General features: G+C 40.6%; 1 protein-coding gene across 8 annotated transcripts in view; it reads left to right on the top strand.

Moving 5' to 3' along the window:
• Window positions 1-5,044: 5,044 nt before the first annotated feature.
• camk1db (calcium/calmodulin-dependent protein kinase 1Db) overlaps window positions 5,045-24,443 on the top strand; it is a 32,333-nt gene continuing 12,934 nt past the window's right edge. For 7 of the 8 annotated variants that reach the window (XR_004631487.1, XR_004631485.1, XR_004631486.1 and 4 more), the window contains exons 1-3: window positions 5,186-5,791; window positions 18,379-18,510; window positions 21,343-21,417. Coding sequence is in view for 1 of the 8 variants with exons in the window: in XM_034684976.1 (XP_034540867.1) it covers window positions 5,706-5,791; window positions 18,379-18,510; window positions 21,343-21,417 (293 nt within the window). In the remaining 7 variants the exon portion in view is untranslated. Of the gene's footprint in view, window positions 5,792-18,378; window positions 18,511-21,342; window positions 21,418-24,443 lie in introns of all 8 variants that reach the window. The other variant, XM_034684976.1, reaches the window with a different exon arrangement.

The raw sequence follows: 24,443 nt of genomic DNA, 5'->3' as shown, positions 1-24,443 counted from the left end.
CGAGCATTATCCTTCAAATCTTGATGTGATAAAGGGAGAACCTGAGTGGACTGGTATCTCACCTGGGAGAGGACACATCAGGCACTAATGAAGAGTCCTCATCGTATGGATTCAAGAGTCCTAAAGAATAACATGATAAAAGAACGGGAGTACTTATAACTGGCTTTCTGAACAAACTGAGTTGTTACCATTTTGATGTTAAAATGTTTATCAAGCTTGATTTTGATGGATTCATGGTACAAGTTTAGGCCAAGAATTACTGAATCATTATACTTATTTAATCCTGGTGTACGCAGACTTAAATTTAAAAATAAAAACATTGAAGGGCTTATGTAAATAAACCTTATAAACCAAATACACAAAATGAAATATTTTCAAATAAATCTATTTTCAATTTTATGCATTGTGTTTTTTTTCCTCCTGTTATCATGAACTGACATCTTTTGACTCGTGTGATTATGAAATTACGGTCTTTTGAGATACTTTTATACTGACATATTGGTGCTTTTGTAAATTTGAGACTTGTTTTTTTTTTTTTTTATTGGACAACAGTTTGTTATACACAGCATAGACATATAAAACAGAGAATAATGTTAATTTCCTCTGCAGTCCTCCGATTATTAGACCTAAATACAACCTGGGGGAGATATGTAAACACTAGAGTGAGCCAGAAACATTTCAGGGAAAGATAAGTGACAGAAAGTCACACAAAAAAAACAAATAAACATGTAATTAACTAAGACAAGACAGTCTCACCAGGTCCTTGAATGGTATCATCCACAAAATCTGTCTAAGGGTTTTACATACTTAGTCCACTTGGTCCAGAGTTTAATAAATACATCCTTCTGAAGTCGTAAACAGAAAGTAATCCTTTCCACAACATTAATATAATTTACTATAACAATCCACTCCTGTATTGTCAGGTAGGTTCAGGAAGCAACCAGCGCCTCGTAATTGCTTTTTTTACAAGCATTATTTATTTGTCAACAGGCCTCACCTGAAAATCTACATCTCCTAAAAACAGTGCAGTAATTTGTAGGCGCAGGTCAATATCAAATATACGTTTTAATATTCTATTGAACTCTATCCAGAAGTGTCTTAACACTGGACATTCCCAGAATATATGCCAGTGGGCTGCTTCCTGAAATCCACACAACCTCCAGCACTTTGAATCCACTCCTGTAAAATGAGATTTCTGCTGTGGTGTGACAAAGAAATTAACACTTCCATCCAAATTCACGCCAAATATAAGAATTGGTATATTTCCTCTGTTGTTTTTTGGTGTTTGTTTATTTGCACAATTAAAAGAAAATGCATACAAAAAAATTAGCAAAGATAAATAATATAATGTGCAGGAAGAGGCAGAAAACTCAGAGAGCTTATTCGAAGCCTCCACCCAAATAGTGTTGTAATATCAAAAATGAATTTAAAAAAATACTAAATTGAAACATATAAAGACAATACTTGATACTAAAAATAAAATAACATAAGAATATACAAAATTAACAATTAATATAATTACAGTTATTACATCAACAGAATTAAAAAGTACAAAATCTGAATATGATGAGCATGGACACCGACTATATGAGTATTTGGTTGAGCATGATGAGTATATTAAGGAACAGTAGTTAAAGGTTTTTCCACTGGAGTTTACACACATCTGACCAAACCTCATTCAATTTGAGAGTTTTTAATGTCACTACTCTACGTGAGCTTCACTTTTTTTGTAATGTAGCTATGGTAAGGAACATAGAAATCAGTCCCGGTGGGAATTCAATGACTGTTACCTAGATTCATTCAACGAAAAAAAAAAAACCAAGGTTGAATTTTAATTTGTAGGAATAAAGGAATAATCAGGGACACACAGGAGGATAAATCCATATACATTTGGTTAACCATCTTTCTACTGCAGGACTTTTTAGTGTCTGTTGAGTTCATTTGAAGCTCCTGTGAGGAGTTTAAATCTGGTTATGAAACAGACTAACATTAATACTGATGCAGTGACATGTCCTATAAGAGCAAAACTGATAGAAGTATTTGTACCTTGCTGCATTTCAGAACAGGCAATGAAAGTCACAATAAAACAGCCCTTTATAAAAAGGTTCAACTCAAAGATTGTATGAGAGTTGCACGTTACAAATTTTACATTAACGTGATGAAAAATAACATGATGAGATCTTTTTCTTGAATACCACTTCTATAGGTGCATTTCAACCAAAAGTTCCGGGGTCTTTAAGCCCCCAAAGCTACTGTCCCCGGAACTAAAAGGTTCCTGTGCCCCAATTGTTGTCTGTGTTTCGACCGCAGGCTGCAGTCCTGGGTAGACTGTGCAAATCAGGCCAGTGACGTATGGAGAAAAATAAATAATATTAAATAATATTTTGAAATTTTAATAAAAATCTAAACTTGTATGCATTCCCAGGAACTCCCTCTGTGTTTCAACAGACAACTCAACTCTGTGTAAACTCCACAAACACTGTAACATTCAACCAAAAGTCCCTGGACCTTTGAAAAGTACTACCCCCCAAGCAAGGTCTTTTCAGGGGGGAGATTATCTACCCCTGAACTAAATTTAGACCCTAGTTCCTCCGGTCGAAACGCACATAGTTCAGGGGTAAAGTCCCTGGTTCGAGGGTAGAGTTCCTGTGGTCGAAAAACACCTCATGAGGAAAGGCCAGGATGAGCAGAGAAATAAATGGTCCCACTTTGTCCACAAGGAGTGCCAAAGTCAACACGTGAAAGTGTTTTTGGTTTGTTGGAGAGCACTCGTTAGATTTGGCATTGCACACCCATCACACCATCAGTCTCACTCTGAGCCACAGAAGGAGGAATGACATTAATGTGTTCCAAACTTTTCTGATTGTTTGTACCAGGTGCCTACATTACCCAGAATGCAGTTTGGTTTGTTATAGCAGCAGCTGCTAATATTACCCAAAGTTACCCAGAGTCTCAAGCAAAGATCAGAAGTGAGCGAGGGAGGTTTCTTTGTTTCCACATTTCTGCTTTTTGAAACTGACTCAAGTGACATCACATGAGGACATCTTGAAGACTTAGTTCCCTCTGGAGCAAAAAAATGTGTCATGTAAATGCAATGATTTAAGTCCTCTTGTTTTTTATTATAATTGACTGTGGCTCAGATGACTCTATAGCAATGATATTTAGATCAGCAGTTCAAGGTGATGACAAATACTGCTGGACTCTTTCCTCTTTGTTTTGAGAGTTGAGAATATTCACTAAGTCTCCAACAAATTATAGGGACATATAGATAAGATGAGACTACAGTTTATGTTTTAAAGACAAATCTTCCCAGATGGATCCGTTTTCATATTTTTCCACGAGTGAGTCATTTCACTTGACTTGTTGCCTTCACAGTGAAATCTCTGTTCCTCAAACTTGTCTTAAAAATAGTTTCATGGAGTACTGAGTCCTGCATCAGTACCTCTTCTTGAATAGGGTTTCCTCAGTGTGGCCTCAAACTTTTAGATATTTGTCCTCAGATTCACTCAGATTTGTCCAGTCATCTCTCATAAACGGTGGCTTCCTGGTTCCTGAAACTACTGAGCCAGTGTGCATATAGGAGTGAGATTGATATCTAAATAACAGAGCTAGAATCCAAACAAACCCAAATATGTATGGGTGAAATAATCACAACTATCAGGAAGTGTCCTGACAAAAATAGTAGCATTTAAGTCAGGGCTGTTTACTGAGGGCATTTCCTCTGGAGACAGATGGTGCTGCTTTTCTGCCAATTTTTGGTAAATTGATCTTTTGGTTTCTTGAGGAGATGATTCTTAAGATTCAATGATATTTTCTTTTGAACTTGATTGTAAAATATTGTTTAATTCCCTCCAAACAAATTTGCCATTCTTCCCTTCTGTTTTAAAGGTACAGTGTATAGTGTTGGGAATATAACGTGGTATCTAGCAGTCAGTTTCTAGATTTAAACGCTCCCTTGCCCTTTTTTCCAACACATATCTTTGTCTTATTCTTTGTTTCTTCTAGATAAAAAAATAAATGAATATAAAGTTAAGATGATTTTGTAGTACTTACAATGTTTTCTATACATTACAAACCATCATAGAGATGCAATACTGCCACCAAGTGGTCTGGAGTTGAACAAGAGAAGAAGAGTCAAAGTAAAGGGTCAAATTTAGACCCAATCGAAAAAAAGGGGCTGTAACGCATGTTGTATTTTCTTTTTTAATGCACCAACGAACCATAAGAAATAAGTGAATTGTTTGCGAGTACACCTTGTTTGGTTTTATCGCTTGAATTTATTTTAATTAAACTGTTCATTGTGGAGGTTGGAAGGGGGCCAGGCAGGGGTGTCACCAGGAATTCTGGGCCCCCCCGAAAAGATATCTCAGTGGACCCCATCACCACAGCCAACCATACAAAATATAACATTGCTGCTTTAATACTGATTTATTTGAATTAAACAAAAACATACGATTAAAACTATCCTGGTCAACTGACTCAAATCTAAGCTACATATCAATATTATTATTTTTTTTACAATTTCTCCAAATGTAATTGCACAATATTGACCTTCAGACTGTCCACCTCTTTAAACAAGATTATTTGAAGCCAAGTGACTTGTTGAATAACAACAAGGGGGCATTATTTGGTCTAATCTAACCACATGAAGTCAAATAAAACTCTAAAATCCTATAGTTTACTTTCAATCAGATTCAGTCACACTTAACGTTATGAAAATATGACAATTCCCCACTTTAAGCATGAGACGTGCATCTCACAGAGTTGGAAAGAAATTCCAGAAAGGAATTCTGAATGTTTGTTTATGTATTCAGAGAGTTTTAGTTATCTTATTGCAGTTATAACAAAACGAAAGCGTAGTAGAAAACACATTTTATTTCAGGCCCATTAAGGGCCCCCTTCCCCACTTTGGCCCTAGGTAGTCAGTCCCACCCCCCACTACGACGCCCCTAAGGCCAGGGGTCACCTGTACCCCCCTTTTCTCCCAGCTACGCCCCTGTCTGTGAATTACACATAGGCTGCTTAGATGAGAGCATCTGTTTGTGCAACAACCTGAAACAAGGCGAGACTTGCTTTTTAGTTTGAACCAGGACCAGACCCTGACACTGATCAGTCCAGTGGAGTTTGAACCGGGCCGGTGATTTGGTGCAATGCGAACACTTAAATGGTCCATTGTGCACGCTGTCAGATAGATAGGCGGGAGCAGCAACCTCCCACTCCTCCTATTGCTATAACAACCACAGGGCGGGCGGTGTGACTCGATGCCACAGCAGCACGGCTCGGATGCGACTGCCAGGTGTCATCCTCCAGCAAGTAAGCCCGTGAGCTCACCGTTCTGCCGCTGCACTGGGGACTGAAACCCGCCCTGGGAAAAACAGAGTAGTAGGAGGAAGAAGAGGGAGAGCCTGTGTTTCCCCTGTCACGGTGATCTGAACAGTGGGGAAGCTCAGACTCGGGATCCGCTACGTCAAACAGATTAGTGAAATAACCTCTCGGGGTAGGACAGACATACCTCCCCTCCTTGCTGCATGTATGGGGCTGAGGAAGCAACATAGTCTGCGCTGACAAAGACCCAGGAAGCCTCTGACGGATTAGAGAAGTGCACTACTTTTCTCTTCTTTTCTTTGTTTTTGTTTTGTCTGCTGGCTGAAGATCCTCCAGTATCCTCCTCTCTTTGCCTGTCCTCCCCCACCCCCTGGTGCGAAATGGCGAAAGAAAACGGCGATGGATCTTGGAAAAAGCATGTCGATGATATCAAGATGATATTTGACTTCAAGGAAGTCCTTGGGACGTGAGTAACAAGATAACACATCCGTGCAGGCGACAACAAACTTTGTGTGCAGCCTCTTAAACAATGACACATTGAGGCGATTTAAGGGAAATGAAAAAGCAGACTGACAGCTGTTGAATATTCTCTGGATTCACAATGAAACGCTGAACGGTGACAGAGAAACAGACAGGGCCTGTAATAAGAGACATTGTTAGAATAAAAAACAGGTTTAAGTCCAGGACGCGTGAAAAATGCTACAGGAAATACAATAATGTGTGAAGTCAGGCACGCGTCGCTTTTTCAGTTCATTCAGAAACTGCTGCAGCAACAGCGTGCTTCTGAAATCTCCCCACAGATAACATCATGTAGTCTTCACAGAGCTTTGTGCAGGCAGTCATGTATTTGTGGTGGCTTTGTGCAACAACTCAGACAAAGACAGCAGGGCCTATTTGCATACAGAAATGATAAAATGAGCTCTGAAATTAAGGCACCATCTGTGATCTGACTTTGTGCTCAAGCTCTCCCTTTCTTTTTCAAACAGAGGAACAGATTTGAGCTGAGAAACACTATGTCTGGGTTTATACTGTGTTTGTACAGTTATTAAAGCTGATCTGCTGTTTTTGATGGGTGCAGTTTTTCGGACCTCTTTGGTTAAAGTTATTCTCCTGCCCCTTGGATCACAGAGCAGACAAATTCCAGAGTTTATTTTGGTCCTGCTGTTAGTGCTGCTTGACTTCATGTCTTTTTCTTTGAATAAGTTATGCTGCTTTTAAAGAGCCCCAGAGATCCCCTGATTAAAAAAAGCCCTGGTCAAGGCTGGGTTGAGCTTTTTACAAGAGAAACAGGCTGCCAATCTTCTGATCAACCGCTGGGTGCACACATCACACATTTAATAGAGCATATTTCTCATTTCCTGCAGCTCTCTGGCCCCTGGAGACATTTGTGTTTTCCCTTGACTACGAGGAATCTAATGTGATGATGTTTGTATTGTTTGAAATTCTGGGAAGTGTCCAGGAAGGAGTCTCCCTGGGGAAATATGATAGCGTTTTTTTTTATTTGGACTGAGAGAAGTGGTGTCAAACTGAGCAGGAAAATGGGCCTGAAGTCACTGTGGATGTTGCCTAATAGGGAAAAGAGACACCCTTTGGTTTGGGGTCATATTCCACCTCATTTTGTGATAACTTCATCGTTTCTTCTTGGTTGTCTTGATCATCCTCTCTTTTAGTTGAACAGTGCAGCTTGGCATGATTGCAGACCTGTTTTTTTTTTTTCCTGAGGAGCAGCGTCATTAAAGTGTCTTACAGATTGGTGATTCATAAAGCTCACTCGACACTTCAGCTGTTGCTCTAAACAGTCAGACGCTCCTACCTGGAGGCAGCTCTGATTTCCCCGAGGCTTTCATTTATGTGCTAAGAGCCTCTGAATAACACCAGTGAATCATCATGGTTTTACTGTCCACACAATGGCCAGGTTGGAGGAACACACACTCACGTCCCTCGCCCACATCTCGGGGCCCCAGTGTGTCACTGTTTTGGCCCTTCTGTTGCACATTGTACAGCGCGTACTCTTCCTGATTGACTTTGAGTAAGTCCCATTTATGAGTTCCTGTGTGTGTTATTCAGGGAGTGCCTTCATGCTCCACAGCGGGGTTCAAAACAGGCCACCTGGGACAGAAAAGCCCAGCAGCCCTGGAGCTTTGCTTAAGGATTAAAGATGGACGAGGAAAGACTGTTGGTCGAGGGAAGAGACTTAGATTATCTTCCTCCTCCTCCTCCTCCCTTCCTCTTTTCCTGCTGCTGCTCCACCTTTCAACTGTAGGTCCCTTGTCTGGTTTCCCAATTCGGGATCATCCCGCTGTGAGGTCCTAGAGCCAAGCAGAAGTTATTCATCACAAAAGTCGAACTACTTTTGCACAAATTCTACACCTCAATACAGTTTTAGGGACTATTCCATATTATGTTACTCTTAAATTAATAAAACTGCATTAGAGGGTAAAGTAGTGCATTTTTAACTTCATTGCATGTATGTGAAAGCTGTAGTAACTTTGCATTCAGAGTATTTGAAAAAATCAACCTTCTGTTAAGTTCTAAAATGTGACAAGTTGTTGTAGATAAAGCAGTCCAGAGTATTAAAATTAGCTTTACTCCCACCTGCTACAACATTAAAACCATCATAGCCAAAAAATCAAACTACACAAAACTGACCAGGTCTTTTGTGCTGTGTTCTAACTACTTTTTCTTCAATTACTGATGATATTGAATGTATTTAGATTGTAAGACCTTCATCGTTGTCTTTCCACAAGTACACAGATAGTTCACAGTGAGGTGAAGCGATGTTCCGTGAGCACCATGGTCCTACTTTTAACAACACAGAGCTGCATGAAAGGATGCAGAAGCAACTCAGGCTACACAGATATACAAGAGACGACACTGAGTGTACCTGCAAAACCATTTAACAACAGTAAAAGAACATGCAAAATCACAAGAACAGCTCAAAATGATGAGTTGTGCAGAACGGCGTAATAATGAAAGAGTTTAATGTTATGGTCGCAAATGGATTTTAAAATGTGACTGTAAACATTGATACTTTGCACAGTTCTGTGATACTTTATATCTGCATTCAATCCTTTTGTATTAACATGATTTTTAGAGCATTTTTTACACAGCAGTATTGCTTCTGTTACTAAAGCAAAAGGCAATGTATTTTACAAGCCTGAACACCTCAGTGATCACGCCTCTGTGATAAACTGATTCTGTGAGGTGAGTTCTTTTTGGCTGAAAGTTATTCTTTGGTTATGTAAACACCAATACTTGACTGAAACACAAGAATGTGTCAATATAAGAAATGTGCACCTGAAGATTCAAATACAAAAAGATCCAACAACAGCTGGAGGCCAGACTCTGCGAGTGTGTTTGTGTGTGAATGTTATGAGTGATCAGATATTGATAGAAGTTTTGAGGGGAAGACCCTGCAGCAGTTACAGTAATTCTTTGGACATACTTCCTCTCTGTGTTTTCTTAGTTTAGCTCTTGTGAGCTAATGAGATCTTCGCCACTGAAGCCTGAAGTCCTCCTGCCTCACTGCCACTTGCCTCGCGGCTAATTTCAGACCCTTAAGCTGTTGATACTCTGTGGAAACAAATTAAGTAACCTGACCACACGAGCACTTTCACAGATCCCAGAAGAGACAGTGTTGTAAATACACAAGGCAAGGAGAGTTGTTACTCGCAGTGGGAGTGTTGAGGTGTTTGTCATACATAGTTTCTGGTTCACCAACACATTAAAGCCTGTCTGAATTACAAAAAATAAGGATGCAACAATCCAACGTTACTGCTTCTAAGAGTTTTGTTTACCTAATTTCTGTAAACTTCACTATGTGTTGCACCAGTTAAATCATTTCATTGAATCTAAAGTGAGGCACCAAATTCAGTCCATCATGACTTAAAAATATGAGCCATAAGAAACAGAATTTTGGAATCATGCCAAGAAACTGTATTAGAGGCGCATGAGCCACACAATGGTCAAAACTATACCCGCTCAAGGTCAGGATTGCTGTCGATTCTGATTTAGTTTGTTGTTTATCTGAGCTTCCCTGCTTACAGCTGAGACAGCCAAGGTATCAGCAACCAGCTCATCATCAGTGTATTGCTTTCTTTGTATTATGGCTGCTATGTAGTAAGAAACTGCAGTAGAGAAATTCCAAAGATATCTTTTAAACATTATTAAAAAAAAAAAAAAAGAACTTTTATTTTCCAAATATTATGACAGAACAATACCTTTCTTTCTTTTTTTAACCATGTCCTACTGTGTGTTTACTGGAGTTGAAATTACAGCTCGGGTTGCAGAAGACATAAGATGGACATTTTTAATTTGGCAAAATGATAAAAATCTTCATCAATGTTTAATCCGTCAACTACATGATTTCAACTAAGAAAACTTAAAATTATTTGTTCTCAACATCTCTGATAAAAAGAAACCCTTGAAAGATCTCCTGAATGTCTTAATGTAAGATCGGAACACTACAGCAGCATACACTCCTGTCAGTATTGGATAAAGTTTTTACAACAACTTATCCTCATATTATCTCTTGTTTTGTTGATATAGCAAAGTTGCGACTAAATTAGTTGCTTAATTAGATTTTGAACATTTATAATGCATCACTATCCTCCCTCTGGAGCAGTGTATTTCTCCAGTTGATGAATATGATTCCACTTTTAACCCTCTTTTTGCTTTGTTTTTGGTTCTACTCCCCCCTGAAGGAAATATCTGGCTGCTAAATGCTAATTTGAAATGCTACACAGTACTCACCAGCTAGTTACTAACCAAGCGGCAACCTCTGGTCTAAAAATATGAGTCCAATGCGGAAGTGCTAAAAACTGAAGTTCATCAAGGATCCTCTTGAAGCTGGCTCAGGAAGTACCGGAAACCACATACACACCAATTCAAAAAAGCTGATCTTTACAGCAGAAATAAACATGTTTACAGCCTGGTACAAAAGACGAGTGTAGTCTGGATAGCTCAGTTCTCGATCGGCACACACTGTACGGGAGTGAATTTTTTTCTAACATGGCAATTTCGAAGATATTGAGATTACAAGTCTTCCAATGAGAGGCACAGCTGACTTGATTGACTATTGTCAGTACTCACAACTGTCATGCTAGCATTATCCAGTTGTACTGGTGACACAATGTCAGGAGAAAAGCTATAATACATATGATACATTTTTCTGTAGGACTTATTAGATGTCATTAATTATTTTGCTTGTCAGAGCCCCCGTGTTGAGAGCTTTTTAGACTCTGATCCGGACTACAGTCCTGAGCAAAGCACCTCATCGGGTCAGAGGGGACAGGCCTGAGGTCGAGCGAGAGGGGCAGTAAATAGAGGCAGGTGAAGCAGAGGCAGGGGACGGGGAGTGCACGCCGGGGAAGTGTAGGCTCAGGAGGCGGGCAGAACGGCAGGACGGGATTTGATTGGTTTCATAAATTGGATCCTGATGGCAGGGATTGGTTGGATTTTCCCAGGTTTACTCCGGCTGTAGATAGCGGCTTTTTTCCACTCTTTTTAAAGAACACATTATTTACTGATTGCCATCGGGACTTAAAGCTCATTTTAACCAATATAACAAAAGTGTATCTAAATCTGGCTACCAACCCCAGCTTTAAGTGCTTTGTCAGGTATTACTTTCTGATATTAATGTGCTAAAGTTGTCCTCTGTTAGCCACCACTCAGCCCAAACACAGTTTAGCTGCAGCTGACTCATCCAGGTCATTTTTTGGCCATCCATAGCCTCTTTTTTTTTTTTTTTGTGAACTAAGAGAAAAATCACCCTTTTCAGATCGCATAATAATGAATAAACAGGCCTCTTTCACAGATTCTAATCAAGCCATGGCTGTGACTCGTCCATGGTGCTTTAAAGTGAATGCTGCTTCCTGCATGCATTGATCATTTTCTCAAACACAAATTGTGTATTGACGAGTTGGGTCCTTGATGCAGTAAAAATGGCAGCTAGGCAACGAGGATGATGGGAGTCCTCAGTTGCTCCCTCCAAGGAGACACGACCAGTACCTACCGCTGTCCTCCTGCAATGAGAAACTCTCTTTTTGACCGGGACATGGACAAGTCATTTAATTAGCTATAATGAGGCATAGTATGTTGTATGTGTATTCATTTTCTTAGCATTCATCTGTGTTCTTGCCCCCCTCCCTGCAGTGAATACCTACAGAACCATAGTGTACTGTCCTCGCTGCACTCACAGAGCTGAAGTGCAGCAGTCTGCCTTGTATCAGAGCACAGGAGGCGGTAATCACCCTCATTAAAAAAATTCAGCTTCTCTCTGTCGGCTTGCTCAGTGGATTCAGACAGGTTTCTGCCAAGCATTTCACCCCAGAGATACATATTTTTTCATTGTAAGTGTTGCATGAGCTTTTCATCGCTTTCATCGGCATGTAACTGACCATCTTTGTGTGTTTGATCAGCAGTCTGTTGATAACTAAGTGCACATTCCTGGAAAGTAGCCTCAGGGTCCTGTGTGTGCTGTTGTGTAATTGTGCCCACTATTAGTTATCAGGACTGAAAAAGCTGCTGGACTTCACTGTAATCATATTTTGTAGGATTTGAATCTGCAACACCAGATAAAAACTGAATCCATTGTTTGCTAATCACCACTGCAGAAAGGTCAATCCAACTGCCACAAACCCAAAGGCTCAACATTACGACCATAAATGACAAAGAAAGGTACCCTATACTAGAACCATCTAATATTTGACTCTTGTTCTTGATTGGTAATTGCAATAATCACCCCATCAGCTTAGCACAGCTTCCTTACAGCAACAGCGTTCTGGTTTGACTCATCTGTCCTGGAGGGACCTATTTATGTTGAGTCTTTGGGTTCTCTCCTCAGTCCAAAAGCGTACTCTTTTGATTAGCTGGTGACTCTAAACTGCTTGTAGCCATGCGTTTGAATGGTTGTCTCTATATGCCATTAATATGTCTTTACAGGAGATAGATCCTTCGCCGATAATGAAAGGGAGCATGTTTAGATGAGATGGTGGAGATTGAGCAAAGCAAGTGGTCAGCAAAAGAGTTTTTAAAAAGTGACATACTTACGTACAGTCCATGCCCAGGGCTGAGTTGTAACCTAGCTCATTGGCTCGCTAACAAGCTAAGCCAATTAACCAGGTGTGGTGAGCATGGACATAATACCTGCCAATAAATATGTTAAAATAAATAAAATAATTCACTAACTTTCCTAACTGTAACAAACCGGTGAACAAACTTCTTGAATAGTATGTTAGTACAGTTAGTCGTGCAACATACTGTAGATCTGTCTGATATGTGAATGAAAAATCCTCCAAAATCCACCTACAACCCAAACACAGATGAGAAACCAAACTGGTGACTCAGAGCTAAGTTAGTACCGGAGTAAACCCTGGTTCTTTATATGAGTTGAAAAACTGCATTCAGCCCTTGAACAGTTGTCTTTGATGGAGGAAGTATCTTTCAACAAGAGACCAGGGCGGTTTTGTTGTAGAAGGCTCTAAATATGATACATTCTTATCCCTGCTCTCCTCGACTTGACTTGACTCTACTCGGTTTGTGTTGCGATTCCACGGGCGCGGTACCTCGTGTCAGATACTAGTTTTTCGTACCTGCTCTGCTCTGGTTACAAGCGAGCTGAGCCGATACTAAAAGGTGACGTTGACGGACTGCCGGCCACTGATTGGTCAGAGAATGTCGTCACAGAAGAGTCATGAGCACAACGCCCAACACAGGAATCAAACCCACCATTTTTAAAAAACGGCATCAGTACTGTACAATGTCTGCACGCAAAGTTTCTCCGTGGTTTCTCCTCTCTCGCTCGGCCTGCGACAAAAAGCCACAGACCGAGCAGCAAGTACACCATTGCCTCCATGTCCTCCATTGTTGGTGATTGTTGTGTCGGTGTCGCGTTCAAAATGACGTGAACGCAGTTTCGAGTAGCTGTGTTATGACGACCCTGCCCACCGTGAGTCGGTACTTGAGCTGGTGGAAAAGGTACCCAAACCGAGTCGAGTCGAGTCGAGTTGAGTAGGGCTGGAACTGTGTAGTGGAAAAGGGCCATCAGAGGTGTCTGTGGGGCCAGCCTCAAGTGGCTATTTGTGGAACTGCACTTTTTGGCACTTACACAGTGGCTTCATTTTTCAGTCCTGAATGCAGCTGCTCAGTATTCCAGATGATTTTGAAGATAACATTGCATCAGTTGTGTTGATATAAGTGTAAAGTTATTAAAAGTGAAGTTTGATTAACTTTTTTTTTTTGAATTCCTTAACATACCATGTATATCATTTTTTTTTCCAAAACAATGATCCAGCATCTGTCTGGTTAAAGCTGTCATTGCCCCCACTGGAAGGTGACTTTGAACACAGCAGGTTACCTTGACGGTAGCTCTTCCTGGATTATCAAGCCTCTTCTTTTCTAGCCCATACGTTACGTAACGGGCCGCTGTAATGCATCTTACACAAGATGACTCATTGTGATTACTCAGCAAACCTCGATACATGCACCACCTGTAAATGCCAATAAGCCAACATCAGTCGTGAGACCCCCACCTCCACCTCCTCCTACTCCATAGAAAAAAAATCCTCCATTAACAGTGCCCTGAATTTCATAATCTCTATGAACAACCAGCCGAGGTCGCAGCCAGAAAAAAGTTTTGTGTGATTGATGCTGGGCTTCACTCTGCATCTGCAGCAGCAGCAGCCACAGCTTTTTGCACAGAGAGCAGCCCACATTCACATCTCACATTAGTCAGCCCATTTGGCTTCACTGCCCTGTATGTGTAGTGGTGTTGTGTGACTCCAGATTGTCACGCACACACACACACTCACATGCACACTAGTGCACACACAAGCACACAGCTCATACTGTCATCCAAGAGCCACGAAGAGAGGGCTCTGTGTCTCTAGGAAGAATTTAAAATTCAACTATTATTATTCAACCAGTGAGTCAGTGTGCTGGCTTGACTGTACAGTCTGTGACACTGGGTCAGGAACATTCTGCAGCCATACAAACATATTTATCTTGCATAATAAATTAGGATGAGCTTCAGTAACAGTCCAATTTAGATGGAGCTTTCTCTCATCACTTAATGTTGCAACAGATAATTTCTAGGATTACTCCAGTGATAGTGATATTGTGCTGGTAGGTTGTTTAGTCAAGGAGCGCTAGTTAAACATTATTTTATGATTGATTAGACTGCTGGTTACTTTCTCTGTTAAATATAGAAACATTGGGGCGCTGTTGGCCTAGCGGTCTAAGCGAGCGCCCCCATGTACAGAGGCTATAGGCCTCGGCGCAGAGGTTGCAGGTTCCATTCCCGCCTCGACCATTCACTGCATGTCTTCCCTGACTCTCTACTCCCCACGTTTCCTGTCTCTCTTCAGCTGTCCTATCAAATAAAGACAAAAATATCCCCAAAAATATCCCCAAAAATATATAAAAAATATATATCTAGAAACGTGATGAAGAATGTTTGTAGGTGGGGCACTGGTGGCCTAGCGGTTTGAGCGTCCCATGTATAGAGGCTATAGTCCTCATTGCAGTGGTTGCCGGTTTGACTCCCGGCCGGTCGACCATTTCCTGCATGTCTTCCCTGACTCTCTACTCCCCACGTTTCCTGTATCTCTTCAGCTGTCCTATCCAATAAAGGCAAAAAAGCCCAAAAATATAACTTAAAAAATAAGAAAAAAGTTTTTAGGTAAGGTGGATCTTTCACTTGTTTTACTTATTGGACCAACAGTTCAAATATATTTAATTTGCATTCATATATGACAATAAAGTAAATCAAATTCTATATATTACAAAGATGAAACAGCAAAACCCAAGACCAACCAGTTACCAGAATGAATGTAGATTATTTTTTTTGATTGTCTCACTGTTTCTGCTCCACGTTTGTTTTGTGTGCATATGCGGCTGTATCTTTTGTATGTATTTATGCATGTGTGATTGCATGTATGTTAGGTTTGTATGTGCAGATACAGCAGGTGGTCAGAAGCATCAACATATGCACGTCTTTAGCAGATATCACACCTTTTCTTTCTTGCGAATGAAGCATTAATAGATTGCACATTGACAGAACTGCAGCACTGAAGCAGCATGCTTCATGCATCTCAAGTGAGGAAAGTAACAGGCTCAGATACTGTCATGTTGTCATTCACAGGAAGTGATGCTACTGCTTGTCAATGTGGTGAACACAGTACAGAGGCAGTGCTGTACACCCTAACCTCCCTCTCACTGGGTTCACAGGTTTCCTGTGGTTTTCGTCATTGTGTGTCTTCTGTTGCAGAGAGAGGAAAAAAGAACTGAAAAAACATGTGCAAGAGAAATGCTTGGTATACCCGCCCAGCTTGTGGAAGAATTTTTTACCTCTCCCCTAGTCCATGCAGCTGTTAGAATTGGTTGCACGTACTGAATGAATATGATGCTCACTGTCCTCGCGGCAGCAGCTGTGTTGAGAAGATAGTGCTGTAACAGTCCAGAGGATAGAGAATCAACTTCCTCATTTGGATTTACATACAGTCCCACAATGAGTGTCAGAAAGAGGTCAAAGTCAGAAGGGCATTTACTCCAAGGCCTCTCAGCAGTGTTTGTTAGCCGTCTGTGTGTTTCACCTAATCACACCTGGTGTCGGCTTTGTGAGCAGCAGGTAGTGTGTTTATGCACAGTCTGTGTTTATGTGTTGTGGCACTGACTGACCCCCCTCCTCCACGCTGTGATGGTGGAGTGGGGGATTAGCGTGGATTTGATGGCCTCGGTGGGACTTAGTGCAGCAAGTGGAACTGAGTTTAGAGCCTGTTGGGAGGAACTGATTACACTTTGAGGGCATAATGGATCTTTTGATGGTGGCCGCCTTGCTTTTTGTGAGGCGGTGGATCACTTTAGGTGTGTTTCTCTGCGTCACTTTTATTTTTTTTTATATCTGGTGATGATCCAACAACTATTTATGTTAGAAAAGAAGGGAGGCAGAGAAGGGCAACAGGCAGCCTGGGTTTAAACTAATTGCTGCTATTAGGACTTAAGTGTTGTAGTAACTCTCAAGAAAAGAGATAAATAGCTTTTCACAATGTGAAGCCATTAATGACATCCACTCCAGGGGGACAAAACCTCAGACACACTGACAAAGTATAGCTGAGGTCATGAAGTACAATGGTGTCCTTGGTTATATTCAAAGCTGCAGAAAAATACAGATGCGACAAATGATATCAGGCCACATAAAATCCTCCTGAACAATAAGTAACAATAAGTAACAACTGTATGATGAAAAACCAAGCGGCAACCTCTGGTCTCAAACTATAAAGCCCATGCGGAAGTGTTATAAACTGCAATTCATTGAGAATCCGCTTGAGGCTGGCTGCAGAAACACCTGAAACAACATAGACACCAATTCGAAAAAGACGATCTTTGCAGCATTAATAAACATTATTACAGCCTGGTTCAAAAAAAGGCTTGGCTCTACGTAGCTAATTTCTCTATCGGCACACACTGTATGGGGGGTGAATTTTTTTCTAACGCAACGGTTCAGAAGATATTAAGATTACGAGTTTTTGCCCAAATAAGGACATGACTGACTTGACCTTCGGACGGGAACACATAGCTATTGGCTAAGAGGCTCAAACTCCGCCCCTTTACGTCACACTCTGTCTGGTTGACTTCCACATTTCCAATATGGCTCCCGTCGTCAATTGGCTTCAAAACAGCTCTCAGGAACAGATGGGTGACGTCACGGATACTACGTTCATTATTTATAGTCTATGTGAAAAACAGACACAACTAGCTTAAGAAATCAGGCGTCAGTCCAACACAAAGTTTGAAGGGAAACAAGACATGAAGGGCCAACGCTACTATATTTGCGAAATTTGAAAGAGATGATCTTGTATTTTTTTAGTCATACTGTTTTGGCAGATGATAAATATTTATTTTTAATACATATCAAGAAAGACAAAAAATGAATTTAATTAACATTAATTACTATTAATTAATGTGCTCATAAAGTAAGTAACAAATGCCTTACTGTATGTCACTGTTGCTGGACCAAAGTATGCGTCCACATTAACCCATTTTTTTAGCCATCAGGATAATTTATATGGCCTGTTTAAGGCTTAAAAAGCTGAGGAGTAATGGACATGCAGTGATGACAAAATATGAAGGAAGGGGCACTGGTGGCCTAGCGGTCTGAGCGCCCCACATACAGAGGCTACAGTCCTCGTCGCAGGGTTCGCCGGTTGGATTCCAGGCCGGTCGACCATTTCCTGCATGTCTTCCCCCGCTCTCTACTCCCCACATTTCCTGTCTCTCTTCAGCTGTCCAATCAAAAAAAGGCAAAAAGGCCAAATATATATAAAAACGACGATAAATTGAGTTGGAAAGCAGCACTCCAAAAAAAAAAAAACAAGTCCCCAGTATCATGGCCTCAGGCTAAGTTTACTGTTTCACTTCATATGTTAACTACTCATCAGAGGCTTGAGGTCATCAGTTGATAAAGAGTTATTTAGGTCATATTTATTTTTTTGGTCCTCTGAACATTGCCCAAGGAGTTTTAAATCATCAAACCCTTTTTTCTAAATCTTCAAATGAAGCCGTACTGAGGGAGCATGTAGGGAAAAGGTGCCTGTGAAGGTGCGTAATGAAAACAAGACGAGAGGGGGGAGGGAAAAAAGCAATCATGCTGCCTGCTCAGCAAGATTTATTAAGGTGGACTGAATGTGGTATCATAGCAACAGATAGAAATTGCTTGAGCAAATATTCTCTTAATTCTGTATTTGTTTTTAAAAGCTCTCAGTATAGAGACAGATGGTCGAGGGAGACACGCTATCTGCCGCCCTAAATGGGTGTTTTTAGTGGTTTTAAAAGTGTTTGCCGTGCGTTTGGCTGCACATGAGCACCAAGCATGAAGCTGTTGGCCATAGTCAGGGGCTTAACTTAACTAGTCCTCCGTCCACAGCACACAAACAACATCTTGTGAATATTTACTGAGTGACCGGTGTCCATTCACACACCATCGGTTTTGCTGTGTCAATATTGTCCAAGCAGATATCAAGCGGGGCTAACATGTTTCTCTCTCTGTCTTTACAGGGGTGCATTTTCCGAGGTGGTGATGGCTCGGGAGAAGGTCACAGGGAAGATGGTCGCTATCAAGTGTATCCCAAAGAAAGCTCTAAAGGGGAAGGAGACGAGCATCGAGAATGAAATTGCAGTGCTTAGGAAGTAGGTACCACATGTCTTAGCCACATGGGGAGGATGCAGATAAAGAACCACAGTTAAGAGGGATCATCACCTCCTGGTGTCCTGAAGGGAAGCATGCGTGTGTCTCTGTTCCTGAGTTACTGTCCATATTAAGACAGTGGACACTTTTCCCTTTACATCATGCTGAGGGTGTAAAGCTCAAATGATGTTGTGATGTCATTCTGTGTTCTAGTTTCTCTTTGTACAAAGAAAGGAAATCCGATTAAGCGTTTACAATTCAGAACTTCCAGATTGATAAATAAAGGCAATGAACAGGAAAACACTGGAGGGAAATTTGGCCATATTACAAGTTCAAACTCCAAAATCAATGACCCGCTAATGTTAGCCCCTTAGCTATTCCCGAGCTAATATTACTATAAGCATTGAAGTGGCTTATGCTAGCTCTTTGCCATATAAAAGCTAATATTAGTGTTAGCTTTGAAGTCTTCATTGTTTTTTTTAAAACTTATATTTTTGGGGCTTTTACACCTTTATTCATAGAGGAGAGGACAGTGGATAATGTAGGAGGGTGCGAGAGAGTGGGGGAATGACATGCGGGACAGAGGCTGCAGGCTGGATTTGAACCCGGTCCAACCGCTTCATGGGCGTGCAACTTTACCATTAGGCCAAGTCTGCGTCCAAGAAGTCTTCATTGTTAGTTCTTAGCAGGTTCCTGAAGCTAATATCAATGTAAACTTTTGAAGTTTCTTATGTTTTTAGCAGTTTTCTAGCTAATATTCTGTTAGCTTTCATGTGGCTAATAATGGATCTTGGCCATTATAGGTAGTATGACAAATAGCTATGAAGTAGGTAATGAACTCTTAGCCTTTTTGTATCTATATAACTGTTAGCTTTGAAGTAACTAATGTTGGCTATTAACAATTGACTTGCTAATACTGAATGCTAACATTGCAGTTAAAAATAAGTAGTTAACAGGCTTAACGTTGTAAAAATCACGCATTTAATTAGCCATAGCTTATAGAAAATAAAAGCTAATCTTAACTCTTGTATACTGCCTTGATAACTGGCTATTAGCTAGCATTTCACACATGATATCAAACAGTTCAATCTGAATATAATATTCATACTAACCCTCATTCTGTCTGTCAGTAGATAAGTGGTTACCAAATTTGTCGTTTTAATTTAACTTTTCTTTGGGTTTCACAAAGCGGCACCCATCTAAAAATATGAGTCCAGTGCTAAAAACTGCAGTTAATCGAGGATCTGCTTGAGGCTGGCTCCGAAAGTACCAGAAACCACATACACATCAATTCAAAAAAGCTGATCTTTACAGCAGAAATAAACATGTTTACAGCCTGGTACAAAAGAAGAGTGTAGTCTGGATAGCTCATTTCTCGATCGGCACACACTGTAGGGGGGTGAATTTTTTAGATTGAGATTAGGAGTCTTCCAATGAGAGGCACAGCTGACTTGACTGACAGGCAGGAACACTGTAGCTGTTGGCTAGGAGGCTCAAAGCCCGCCTCTTTAAGTCACAATCGCTCGACAGCAGCAATATGGCTGCCGCCACCGATTGGCCTCAAAACAGCGCTTCAGAAACAGATGGGTGAAGTCATGGATACTACGTCCATATTTTATACAGTCTATGGGTTTTACATATATTGATATGTCAGTTACTGATCAATCCAGAATTGGAAAATGGCGATGACAGATTCCTTACAACCATATATCTCACAATCTACAGACCGTATGACATGGTCACATCATTTGAGCCTCCCAACTTGAGCGTAATGTCAGAGAGAAAATGTCTGCTGTGTGAATATGGCTAATGGCTCCAGGTTTAGATGTCGATGCTGCTCAGTTTATTAAACAGCCATTGTCAGTCTTAAGTGACTCCTTTGTCCAATCCCATCTAACCACCTTTTTGGGTCTTCACAGCATACACACACTCGCACACAGCTACACACAGTATGATAGGATTACTTTGACATCAGGTGACACTCCATCCTCCTCCAGGGTCTGATAGGTAATTCCCCTGAGAAGCTCAGTTATCAGTCACTCTTGAAGTGAGCATGCCAGCTGTTGGGTGTAGTTGCCTGGTTACAGTTGCTACCTCTGACTTCCCCTTTTTTTTCCCTCGCTATCTTGATCTTTCAACCATTTCTCTCCTTTTTTTCCTCCTCACTCCGTCTCAAAGCCCTCAGTCTGCAGTCTCATTTTTCGTTCTGGACTTAGAAAAGCAAGTTTCTGAAGGTTGTTTGGTCCTTTGAGACGCCTCCTCCTCTTCCACCCCCACCTTTTCCTTTTCAGCCACCTGCCCTTGTGAACACGCTCTGTCATCTGCATATCTCCTGGCAGTAGCTCTTTTTTTTTATAATAAAACCTTGATGGTTGGTTGCCTGGACACAGACTCCCAGCATCTTGATCCTTCGTATGTTTTTTTTCATCTACGGCTAACGGGGGTTGCCGCTTCATGACTCATTGATTAACATCCCCCAAGAATCTCTCCTACTCTCCATCACACACACGAGAGCTTGTCTTACCTTTTACCTGGTCCATTTTTGATAAGCGTGAATATACAAATGTGCACACACACACACACACACACACACACACACACACACACACACACACACACACACACACACACACACACACACACACACACACACACACACACACTGTCTAAATATAGGCAATACTCAGTAACAGTAAGCAAAAAGAGCTTTGTTTTAAGTTGGCAGGGCATCATTTTAACAAAAGAAAAGGCTAATAGCACCTCATTAGTGGGCTGTGCTGCATTGAGCAGAGGCTGACAGCAAGCAAAGTGAATTTTCTGTTCTCTCTCTCCAGGATACAACATGAGAATATTGTGGCTCTGGAGGACATCTATGAGAGCTCAAACCACCTGTACCTCATAATGCAACTGTAAGTACATAAACCCACCATATTGTTTTTTTCACGTCAGGTCCTTGTCGTTCAGTCATTTTTATAACGTGTGTTTTTTTTATAAACATCTGTTTTGTCCTTTGGAGTATTTATTTTCTTCAGGCTAATGTCTGAGTGGATTCAGTGATGCTGTAAAGACGAAGGGGATAAAGATGGGTGATAAGATGAAGACGTTGGGAAATGTATATCAATGAGGTAGATCAGAAGAAATCTTTGAAATCTTAAGCTATGGCTGGCGGCAGGTTAGCACAGCTCTGCATGAAGACTGAAAGTAAAGGTTAACAGCTACACACATTTTTTACCTTTACAAAAACAGAAGTGTAAAAAAAGGAAAGGTTAATGCGGTTGTGTGTACTCGCAATAGTTTGTTCCTCTCAGGTTTTAGTGTTAAGATAGTGTCCTCAAAATCATGCTTTACTACTCTGACACTAATTCCAGAGTTTGCTCATTCTCTTCTGACCTACTAGGTAGTGTTGTAGTACTCAAGACCCGTCTTGGTCTCGAGGCCGATTATTTAAGGTCTCGGTCTCGCCTTGGAATCGAAAGCATTTGTACTCGGTCTTGTCTCGGTCTTGGACTGGGCGGACTCCGCATTTTATATCGAGACTGGTCTAGACCACAACTGATGCACTCTGTGTCCCTGTCATTACTGTGATAAAACAACTAATGAGGAAAGGCTTGACAAAATAATCCTGTGCAGTTACCGCTAAGACCTTATACCTCACCTGAGATCTCATGAAACAGAAAACACAGTTTTAACTAATAATAGACCGATGTGGTTTTTTTCAGGGCGATACAGATTGTTAGTCGTCAAGGAGGCCGATAACCCATATTTGGAGCTGATACTCATTTTCAGTAAAAGAGGAAATATTGGCATCAAAATTTTTAATTATGCAAACTCCAATACTTAACTTCATTTAAATGCCTTTTAAGCATATGTTTATTAAACACCTTTTCAGATTTGCAAAATGTTAAAGTTTTTTTTTTATCTTAGACAATAGACAAACACAAAGTGCAGGGAGCTCCCAGGCTCAGCAGCATGTCTTGTAAAGTTCAATGAAAATTTAAACAAATAAATAGCTCCCTAAAGTTTTCTACAGTAAATAAAGTTTTCCAAAATGTCATTATAACTGAGTGGGGTTGTACGAGTTTTAAATCACTAGTAATTGTAGGGGCCACAACGGATGCTGCTCAGCTCGACCCCTGTAATGAGAAACTGCAGGAGAAATGGAACACAAGCTAGGCTACGCTTTCTGCAGACGGTGTCATTTCTGCCACGTGATTTAGTGAATTTTGAAAGATTCCGACCCGATCACTCACTCGGTTTAGGTGTATGCTCTACTTGGAGTTACCTGGTGGTGCAGCAGCATCAGAGCCAAAATAACCCAGTTTTAAATTGATCTCGTATCGGCCATCGGATTTTTAAAAAAGGCCGGTGCCGATATGCATCAAAATGCCTAATATCGGCGCCGGTAATCGGCCCGGACGATAATCGGTCTATCCCTAGTTTTAACTCTAATCTAAAGCGAAAGTTTAACTAACGACAACAAAATTTAACTAAAGGAGTAAAAAGTCTCTCACAGCGCATCAAAAGAAAGGCAACAAAGACAAAACCAAATATTTTTTGTTGCTGTTAATTGTATTTAAAGCATATCTAAATAAAATAAACAGAAGTCTTTTATTTTGTTAACTCTCATGATGATTTTTCATTGATATATATGGTCTTGGTCTTGTCTCGGTCTTGCACTGCCTTGGTCTCGGTCTTGACTCGGTCTCGGCCCCTAAATGTCTTGGTCTTGTCTTGGTCTCGGTGCACTCTCGGTTAATGTGGTCTTGACTACAACACTACAACTAGGTGAGAAGATACACAACTAGCTGTATGAAGTTGTATATTTGGAAATGTATTTAAAAAAATTCTAATATTATTTTAAAAAAGGATATTCTCCAGGATTAAAGTGGCCTATAAATGAGAAAAAAAACGAGAGAATCAAGAGTATACTGTGATTTATTTGCAAGAAAAACTCTGAATTACTATTAGTATTTTTTTCTCAACTCAACTCAACTTTATTTATAAAGCACTTTAATAACGACCACAGTCAAAACAGAGTGCTGTACATAAATAGACAAATAACAAAGGCATAAAACAATTAAAACACAGGATAATAAAACTAAAGAAACAATAAGTAAAAACAAACCATCTCATCAAGGAACACATTTTATTTGAATATACCCCCCCTCCTCTGGCCCCAGATCTACTTTGTTTTCATCTACAGCGGCTGTATTGTGGTCGACTCTATGTGGTCTTTTCATCAAAGTTACTTGCAGAGACTGAAAGAGGTTGCTGCACCTTGACAAGAAATAGCACAGCACTCTATGTGTTCTTTATAGAAAGACTAAACATGGTGTAATGGTTGTGGTAATGATATAAAGAGGGACTGCTAGACCTGACTATTAAACCAGCTGTTCCTATCTGTTTCCATTTATTATGCTAAGCTAAGCTAACTATATCAATCTGCTCATCTATTTTAAGAAAGAAAGGGGATTGGCTCTCCCAGTTTAACCTTCAGATTACGTTGAAGCTGTCACACCTGGTAATTCCATTAATACATTAACGCTCAACAATGACTTGCCAGGAAGTATTTCAAGCAGCAAATTCTTGTTCCATGAAGTTCAGGCAGAAAAGTTCATGTTAAATGTTCAGTTAGAGTTTGTGGTGTAGGTGTAACAGCTGCTCCTCCGTACTAATGCCTCTTTCCTGTTTGACATATGACGGCATGATTTTAGAGCAACCTTTCTCCTCACAACATTTAAGTGTTTGTGACTAATGCTACAGCAATTTAGGCTGCAATTACCTGCCCTCATTGTTCCTCTGCGAGGTGCTTCATGTTGCCTTTAAGTCTCACTCGACTAAAATGTTGAGTGCTGTTTTGTCTGTAAGAGCAGGAACATACTCATTATTTGTGCTAAGCTTAATGTGAGCCACTTGTTCTGTCTTTGACTTTTTG

This window comes from Notolabrus celidotus, chromosome 6, assembly GCF_009762535.1.
Source record: "Notolabrus celidotus isolate fNotCel1 chromosome 6, fNotCel1.pri, whole genome shotgun sequence".
Lineage (NCBI taxonomy): Eukaryota > Metazoa > Chordata > Actinopteri > Labriformes > Labridae > Notolabrus > Notolabrus celidotus.
Note: the sequence above shows the minus strand (reverse complement) of the source record. Positions and strands in the feature narration are given on the sequence as shown.